We start from the raw sequence: 9,727 nt of genomic DNA on the forward strand, positions 1-9,727 counted from the left end.
TGTAATGCTCTCTACATGGGGCTCCCCTTGAGGTGCACTCGGAGGCTTCAGTTAGTCCAGAATGCAGCTGCGCGGGTGATAGAGGGAGCTTCGCGTAGCTCCCGCATAACACCGCTCCTGCGCAGACTGCACTGGCTACCTGTGGTCTTTCGGGTGCACTTTAAGCTTTTGGTCACTACCTTTAAAGCGCTCCATGGCTTAGGGCCTGGGTACTTACGGGACCGCCTGCTGTTACCTCATGCCTCCCACCGACCCATACGCTTTCACAGAGAGGGACTTCTCAGGGTGCCGTCCGCCAAGCAATGTCGGCTGGCGGCCCCCAGGGGAAGGTCCTTCTCTATGGGAGCTCCCACACTCTGGAACGAACTTCCCCCGGGTTTACGCCAAATACCTGACCTTCGGACCTTCCACCGCGAACTGAAAAGACACATCTTTTCATTCACACGGGGCTGGCTTAAATTTTATTGGTTTTAAATTTTCTATTAATTTTAAGGGGTTTTTAGTTTTATATATTTTAAAGTTTTTTAGGCCAATCATAAAATAAGTTTTTTAATTTGTATTTTAATTGTATATTGTATTGTCTGTTTTACCTTGGCTGTACACCGCCCTGAGTCCTTCGGGAGAAGGGCGGTATAAAAATCGAATAAATAATAATAATAATAATAATAATAATAATAATAATAATAATAATAATAATAATAATAATAATAATAATAATAATAATACTTTTCAGATGCGGAAAAAATTAATTGGTGAGCCAAAATGGTTAGAACTGTTGCTTCATCGTTTTAAAAGCTCCTTCCTGGGACTCGAGGCACTAGCCAACCACACAGTGACATCTCAGCAGGGAGGATGTTTACAGGTGGATGAGACCTACAAGTAGTCCTCAGCTTACAACAGTTCATTTAGTGACCTTTCAAAGTTACAACAGCACTGAAAAATGTGACTTATGGCCAATTTAGGGCGCAGTGGTTAGAATGCAGTACTGCAGGCTACTTCTGCTGACTGCTGGCTGCCAACAGTTCGGCACTTTGATTCTCACTGGCTCAAGGCTGACTCAGCCTTCCATCCTTCCGAGGCCGGTAAAATGAAGACCCAGATTGTTGGGGGAAAGTTGCTGACTCTGAAAACCGCTCAGAGAAATGTAAAATCTCAGGGCATGTAAGCGGGGGTGAAATCCAGCAGATTCTGGAGAACCGATAGGGGGAAATTTTGAGTAGTTTGGAGAACCGGCAAATACCGGTTTGACCCCAGAGTGGGGTGGGAATGGAGATTTTTAAAAATCCTTCCCCTGCCATGCCACCAAGGCAAGCCCACCAAGCCACGCCCACAGAACCGGTAATAAAAAAAAACAACTTACACTGTATGTAAGTTTAAGTGCTATTGCAATTTTCACAGTTACAACCTTTGCAGCATCCCCATGACCAAATTCAGATGCATAGCAACTGATTCATATTTATGACGGTTGCAGCATCCTGGGGTCGTGTGATCCCCTTTTGTGACCTTCTGACAAGCAAAGTCAATGGGGAAGCCAGATTCACTTAACAAGTGGGTTACTAATATTCAGGAACCAATAATGTTGGAAACATGGGAGAAAATCTGGGTTAGAAATGTTAAGTTTACACAAGCACAGAATTTAAGGGAAAATTTTTATAAGATGTTTTATAGATGGCATTTAGATCCCAAAAAATTATCATGTATGTATCCTAATATCCAAGCGAAATGTTGGAGGTGTGATTGTGATGATGCTACATATTTTCATATTTGGTGGACTTGCAAGAAAATTAAGGTCTTTTGGATAAGAATTTGGTGGATTATTCAAAATGTACTGAAGAAGAAGATAAAGTTCCTGCCACAATTTTTCCTTTTGGGAATTATAACGGATTGTACAGGGATTGAGACTAAATTGATTCTGAATTTAATAACAGCAGCAAGACTGTTGATTGGACAATACTGGAAGAAGAAGAGATACCTACAATAGAAGAATGGATATTGAAAGTTATTAATTTGGCTGAGATGGCTAAAATCTCAGCGTTTTAGAAGACAATACGCAGGAAAGATATTTAATTGAATGGGAAAAATGGATTGATTATCTACAAAACAGATATCAGATTAAGAAATATCAGATTGCCTTTGAATAATTAGAAAGTTATTTTATGTAATGGGGAGGGGGTTGGGAGATGAAAAGCTGTGGATGTGGTTATTTGGATTGGAAGGGAAAATTTTATTCTATGTTTGGTTTATGTATAACAATACCTTGTGATTGACCCGGGAAGCCGGGGGGGGGGGGAGGGAGGGGGGTGTTTTGTTTTTTTTTTGGGAGGGAGGAGGGAAAAAAGGGGGGAAAATGTTTTTGTTTTTTTAAAACTCTTTCAATAAAAACAAAAAAAACAAATGGGTTACTAATTTATCAACTGCAGGGATTCACTTAGCAACTGTGGCAAGAAAGGTTGTAAAATGGGACAAACATTTAACAAATGTCTCACTTAACAGCAGAAATTTTGGGCTCAATTGCGGTCCTAAGTCAAGGACTACCTGTACAGCTTTTTTTGAACGAGTGAGAAGTTTTTATAAACAATCATGTCATCGCAACTTTTGTTGCGTTTCTAAACTTCAGCAGTATAATCTGGGAGTTCTGGTCTAGCACCATAATTGTCAAGATGTACATTCTACACACAATTTGCAAGCTCATTCCTGTGCAATAACACGGAAGCCTCCAGCACTGCGCCACGCCCGCCCGTGTGTGTGAACCGCTCCCTTGGCCCCACCCAGGCCTTGTGCCCCTCTGAGTTTGAGGAGACCGAGACTTCAGGGAAGAATATTCCAATTGGAAGCTGGCATTATGCAAAGGAAAGAGACAACCATCAAGCACCATCTTCCTTTCCAATAATGCCAGATGACCCACCAGCATTTTACTTAGAAAATACTTAAAGATCAGCTAACTACAGCCTAGGATGGGCACCGCTATTCTTTAAACACGCCCAATTTGTCCAGCAAAAATTAAAAAAAAAAAAAACAAGCTAGAAATGATAGGAAGTATCCATGGGCTATAGGCAGTTTGCTGTGGTAATTAAATGATCTTCCATGTCCAATACGACAACTGTGTCACAAATGGGCCAACCCTCCCGAGGCAATTCTTTGCGGTAAAGCCCATGGCATATTTTCAAAATCCTTACTATGTCCACGAGCCAAAAGAGCTGCTAGCCTCTGCAATTAATCACTGTAACGTTCTAAACTTGAACTCCCTTCCCTGCAGTTCTCATGTTCTTGAAAGAGGCCCTATCCTTGCACATTCAACCTGTCATGAGAACATTTCCCCAGCGAAGGGCAGAAAGTGGCCGGATGCATCATACCTGTGGCCTGATCCCTCTCCGGGATGGGCTTGGTGCGCTCTGGCAATGTCACAGCTGGAAACAGTGCTGGGAGGGGGGGTGCCAAGGAGTTCGTCTCTGGATCACTAGGCTGAAACTGGCGGGGAGCTTCATGGATTGAGTTGTGTCTACCTTCCAGGAAGGCCCCAGTGCCCGACTCCTTATCTGGGGAAGGGGCTCGGCTGCCCTGTCCTCTTCCCACCTTCTTGGAAACACCTATCTGCAAAGCTTGTAGCGTGCTTGAGCGATCGGGCTGATCCACAGAATGTGCTGCAGCACTGCCTTGGGGAAGGTTGCTGCAGGGGGCCTCTGCCTGTCCAGCGACTCCTGCTAGACGCCTGGGGCCATTTTCCTTCAGCTTTGTTCTTGTGCTCTTTGACTCAGCCTCAGAACTGGGAACCAGAAGATTGTCTCCCGCTCGCTGATGACAACTATTCACATTTTCTTGCCCTGCCTTCTGGGAAAGGGAGCTTTTCGGGACGAAAGGATCTCCAGAATTAAGTTGCCACCCATTCTTAGAGGGGCTTTGCTTAGTCTGCCATGGATGATTTCCTTCCATGCTTATTCTATTGCCCAACTCCATTAATGGGTCCACTAGTGTCCCTTCCGTGTGCTCTAGAAGATGCAATTGTTCCAGCCGTTCAAAAGATTGACCTTTAACTTCCACCAACTGCTTCTCTGAGAACTGGTTATCAGCTATTCTCCTCCTTGAAAAGGTTCCCACCTGTGATGATTTGATTGTGGTCGGAGAAGTTGCCTTTCCCTCCAGCCTTTCTTTGGAGCTGTCAGAATCCCACTCGCAGCTACTGATCTCCCACTCTGTCAGGACAACATCTCCCATTCTCTCTACACCCAAAACATCAGGATAGGATGCAGAAGGCTTGGGGAACTCCAAGCGGCCTCCAGCTATGGTGGAAGAGCCCGTCCCCAGAGCCTGACCTTCAGCCTCCTCTCCATCCTTGTAACTGCACGTGGCATACCTCCAATCGAGCTCCTGTTCTCGATGCGTCAATAACGTCTTGGCAAAATGTGGCTCCTGAACAATAGAGGAAGCTGTGGGACTCAAAGAAGCTGGATGATTCTCTGGATTGCCAGGATGTTTCGGGAACAATTTATCACACTCTGTTTCATTATTTACAGAACATGCAACATTAGTAGCTTGCATGTCAGAAGTCCTCAGCTGCCCAGATGGCACCGCTGCAAGAGCTGAACCAGCACAATTTCCCCAGCGACGGCTATTGTTCTGATTGTGCTGCTGGCTGTCCTTGGCTTCCAGCCAACAGAAAGCACTGGGCTGAGCTGAAGATCCTTTGGGGCAGCCAGAGGTGGGCAGGGAGGCACCTGTCAAGTCCGCCTCTTCTCCTTCCCCGACCCTTTCACAGGCCTTCCCGAGCTCTGGGCTCTCACATGCCTGATCAGCAGGTTCCTCCATTAAGGTGGTGGCAAATGAGTTGGCCTCGTGGAAGATGTGGGGTGCCCCCGAAAGACAGGTACTGAGGGATTCCTCCACTGGAAAGTCCAGAGCAGAAGACTTCTCAGTCATTGGGACAAAATGCACATTCTTTTTATTTTTTCCAGTAGTCTGGGAGTTACTGGTAAATCCTGGATTGACTATTTCATCCCAAGGCACTCAGAATATCTCACCATCTGTGGCTAACAAGCTGGTTCCCAATGTGATTCCAACCATTTCCTGCTGAGGGAGCTCAGCCATTCCACAGCGAAGAGAGAGACATACAAGGCAGCAGATGCCACAAACTCCTCCATGTTATGTTTGTCCTTGGCCAAGCATTTCACTACGATCCATGGAGACTTCCTCAAGTACAGAACCGCTTGCAGGTAAAAGTCCTCCGGTCTCAAGATCCACCAGTCGAGAGAAGCCAACTGGATGACGATCTTCTCGTGCACGCAAAGGGGCCAACCTGCATGGTGGAAGAGCAACCTGACGGAATAAGAAAAGCCAGGGGAATCATTTACAAGCCATTTCTCAATAAGGAAGAATCTAATGCCACCTCACCCATTCCCCCCATGCCATAATTATAAGCATCCCCTAATTGAGGAAAAGCTATTTCAGGTTCATAGTTGCTTAAAGATATTATTAAGCCCACAATTATTAAGGCACACAATGATGCATTACTTATTCTAAGAAGTAAGCTGTCCTTACCTGTGTAGTAAGGTAGAACTACCACATGTGTTTCCCTGAACTTGCTACTTTCAAAAGGGCTGTGCAGAAAATTATTCAGAAGATGGAGACTTTGTGCTACTATCATACCAGTGTTTTATGACATAAAGCTGTCCTTTCTTTGCTCAGACTTCCAAGTGAGGCTAACAAAAGATGTGACTGTTTGAAAAGTCACACAAAGAGCTATCTCATTAAAGCAGGTGCATTTTTTTCTCTCTCGTGCAAAACTCTGACAAAAGATGGGCCCGCTTCAATTAGTAGCAAAAGGGATGCTGTGCTCACTCTTATTCAAAGCTAAAGCAATTCTTCCAAATCAGTTTGAAGCATGTATAGTCATCATTTTGAGCATAATAGTATTATTCTTCATTCTGAAAGTTCCCTTCCATGTTTAAATAGCACACACTAAGATGTTGAAATCCAGCTGGAAACATCAAGAGAGTACAACAGCTGGACTGTTACCTAGGGCAAGCAGAATTTGGCAGTTTGATAACACTCTTTTAAAAATAACTTTCCCGAAATATGCGTTTATGGTGAATACTATTAGGAAGGATGACTGCCTCCAACAAAAATCAAGGTGATGCTTTAATTAAAAATATTTCCTCAACAAAATGTGGAGATGGGACATTCTGGTACTGGTATCCTGTTGTTATCCTGATGGGTAACAAAAAATGAAACCCATCCCAATTCAGACAGACTTTGGGCATCACACAATACAGAAGGAGTGCATCAAAAAAAAAAAGAGTCTAATCAAGTAAAACAGTCCATTTTTACACTTTAAATGATGTTTTTTCCAGGTTACCTTTGCACATGGCTCTGGTCCCTGAGGACAGCAGAGGGAGGCAGAAAGGCTAACCCAGGCTTATTGCGAAAAGGCCAAGGGATTCAGATCTCTTAAACTCTGAGCCCTACGGAAAGGAAAAAGTTACGGGGAGGCTGAAAGAAGTGAGCCCCTGATTCAAGCTGCAATCTTGGTCAAGTTCTATGGTCCCACTTAAGCAGGGGAAACAAGCCCCTCACTGTCCCAGGGGAGACCCTCAACTTTGCTGGCATTGTGACATCAAAGCACAGGGAGTTTAAGAGATCTGAATCCCTTGGCATTCTCTCAATAAAAAATTGTCACTTCTGTGAGATGAGTACCTATCTTAAATTTCAAAAATAAATTTAAGATAGAAGTAAATAAAAATAATAAATAAAAGCATTGATAAGTAACTATTTGCAGTGCCAGCATAGAAAATTTCTCTGACAGAAATGCGCTCAAGAATCCAGGCACATCTATTCCAGGCTCTCCTTTTTTGCATGAACAACAGAAGTGAGCAACAGAGTATTTATTTTTGCTATTAAAGTCAGGCCTGACATTTGTTGCATGGCAGCAGATAACACAAACCTGCTAACATTTGCAGTTTTTTGAAGAGTCATCTGCACAAACATCATTTACCTATGTATACATTTAATATGATAAAATCTGACAATTCAGGCCCTTGAAAGCTTCCACAGTATTGTTCTGTTCGCTTAGGAACGAGTGGGGCAGAGAATCGCAATGCCTTGGGCACACTTAAGGGTTTCCTGGCTGCAGACCCAGCCTGGCTATTAGGTTCCCTCCCTCCTAGAGATGATGGGGCGGGTGGGGGGGGGAAGCTTTCAAGCATTCCTTCTGAGCCTGGAGGCAGCAAGATACTCACAGGCTTCCCAGTGGGCCCACCGCAAGATGCGCTTGGCAGGAATCAGGAAGCTGATGAGGTAGCAGAGGCCATCCCCGCTGCAGAGCTTCTCCGCCACATGATGTGGTTTCAGAGGGAGGGCAAAGCCCAGAGAGGATGTTCTGGATGCAACCATCCAGCGGCTGGGAATCCTACCAAGAGAAGGAGAGTCAGCAAAGCTGGCAACTGGGTCTCTCGGGCTGCAATCACGAAGGGCAACTGGGGGACCGCCTCATTCCTCCAGACCCCCAACTCTCCCAAAGACAGTTCCTGCAGCGCCAGAGCAGAGTGCTAGTCCCAACGGAGTGGCGGCAGACAGCTTACATTGCAAAAACTTCCCTGACTGAGCAGGGTGTGGCTCCCGTTAAACTATTATGATTGTAGCATGGGGGAGAACACATGGCATGTTCTTGTGAACGTGAGAGAAAGGAGCAGAACAGCATGCAGCAGAATGTGTCTGTCTTGTTCTCATAAGGCTCACGAAACCACATTCTCAATCACTCTCTCGTACATGATAATAAACTCAAGTTTAGGTTCAAGAGTTCTTTATGGCTGTACCAATCCATAAGGGCCGGAATAGCTCAGGCTGTTAAGCCTGTTATTAGAACACAGCAGCCTGCAATTACTGCAGGTTCAAGTCTGGCCCAAGGTTGACTCAGCCTTCCATCCTTTATAAGGTAGGTAAAATGAGGACCCAGATTGTTGGGGGGGCAATAAGTTGACTTTGTAAAAAAATATACAAATAGAATGAGACTATTGCCTTACACACTGTAAGCCGCCCTGAGTCTTCGGAGAAGGGCGGGATATAAATATAAATAAATAAAACCCCCCCCAAAAAAATCCCCTTTATTTAGGATTTCCTGTATTACGCAGATAATGCAACAAAATATATATGCAACGCTGCATTTATTTGCCTTTACAGTAACGTCACGTCCCAAGAGCATTGGAATACATGCTCAGGTGCATTGGAATACATGCTCAGGTGAGAGGCCGAGGCCAACCCGAGGGAGCATTTTGTGGGGACAGAGAGAAGGTTCACGTTCACGGCCTCTCTCGCCCAGACACCCCCCCCATCAGTCTGAGGGGAGCACTTGGCGGTGCTCAGCTCGCACACTGACAGCCAGCCAGCCAGCCAGCCAGGGGGGGACTCCAACTGGCCTGCTGGCCCTTGAGCCCAGAAAGGCCGCCGCTGCCTCCTCTGCCAGCTGGGAAGGAAGGGCAGCCACCTTCCCTCCTGGGCTGGTAGAAGAAGCTTCTGCCTGCAAGGCTGCAAGAGAACCAGGATTGTGCACCATCAGCACTTCTGCCACACACAGCGAGAGGGAGGCGCTCCTGGCCAAAGGGAGCCGAAGGGCGGGCTGCTTGCTCTGCCTCAGGCCCGCTGAGGGTTGGCCGCGCTGCGCCTCCAGTGGAAGGCCCTTCAAGGGGGGGGGGGCCTGGGCGGCCCTTCTCCCCTCGGCCTCCGTGGCGGCCCCGGATCCGTGGCGGAGCCGAAGAGCCCGGCGCACCTCGACCTGCAGCAGCAGCTGCCCGAAGGGCCCCCACGACCTCGGGAGACCGACCGACCGACCGACCGCCCGCAAGCGAGGCCCGGCAGAGGACGGAGCCCCCCACGGACGCCTTTCCTGGCCCGAGAGCCCCTCGGGTGGGAGTCTCGCTTCGGCGAGAAGGGCGGGAACGGCCGAGCTCAACGGGCCTCAGCCTCCGGGCGCGCTCCCGGCCCTCCCCGGGCACGCGCCGCCCAGCCGCCAAGACCCGGCCCCGCCTGAAGGGGGCGCAGCTGAGAGGAGCTACTGGCGGCGGGCGCCCTCTTGCGGCCGAGGCCGGGACCTCTTCGGGAGTCTCGGTTGTGGAAACGGCCGTAAGGGGCCCTTCTCGGGCTTCCTCTGAAGGTCTCTCGGCCGGTCCTCGCCTCAACGCCCATTTTCTTCAGGGGCCTTTGAAGTTACGACGGCACTGAATGAAAGGACTTGCGAGCGGTCGCCAAAGGCTGCAGTCCGTCCCCAGATTGGGATCTGGGGGCTTTGGCCGTTGCTCCCTCTGGGCTGGTGGGAAAGTCAGAGGAGCCTTTTTCTCCTGGAAATCCTGCTTGGATTTCCGTCTGGCGATATTTGCCTCTCAGCAGCCAGAGAAAAACAGCCAAGGCCGAAGTGGGGGAGAGTTGGGGGTTTGGGGGGCTTCCTTCCTTGGGCAGCTGCAAGTTTGCCCCCCAATATTATATTGATATATTGATCATCAATTGTGTTGTAAATGTTGTACCTTGATGAACGTATCTTTTCTTTTATGTACACTGAGAGCATATGCACCAAGACAAATTCCTTGTGTGTCCAATCACACTTGGCCAATAAAAATTCTATTCTTCTATTCTATTCTATTCTATTCTATTCTATTCTATTCCAAGGCCTGCGTGGCCTGTCCAGGGCCTCCCCTGCCCTCCTTTCCTGCGACTCCACCTGCTTCGGGACTTAGGAAACTGCCCA

General features: G+C 47.4%; 1 protein-coding gene across 1 annotated transcript in view; it reads right to left on the bottom strand.

Moving 5' to 3' along the window:
- LOC131184317 (puratrophin-1-like) overlaps positions 1–8,552 on the bottom strand; it is a 51,908-nt gene extending 43,356 nt beyond the window's left edge. Inside the window, exons 1-3 of the mRNA XM_058155455.1 lie at positions 8,013–8,552; positions 7,230–7,399; positions 3,354–5,290 (exon numbers count right to left, since the gene is read on the bottom strand). Coding sequence (XP_058011438.1) covers positions 3,354–4,914 — 1,561 coding nt within the window. The 5' untranslated portion in view covers positions 4,915–5,290; positions 7,230–7,399; positions 8,013–8,552. The remainder of the gene's footprint in view (positions 1–3,353; positions 5,291–7,229; positions 7,400–8,012) is intronic.
- Between the last annotated feature and the right edge of the window lie 1,175 nt (positions 8,553–9,727).

Source organism: Ahaetulla prasina, chromosome 12, assembly GCF_028640845.1.
Source record: "Ahaetulla prasina isolate Xishuangbanna chromosome 12, ASM2864084v1, whole genome shotgun sequence".
Classification (NCBI taxonomy): Eukaryota; Metazoa; Chordata; class Lepidosauria; order Squamata; family Colubridae; genus Ahaetulla; species Ahaetulla prasina.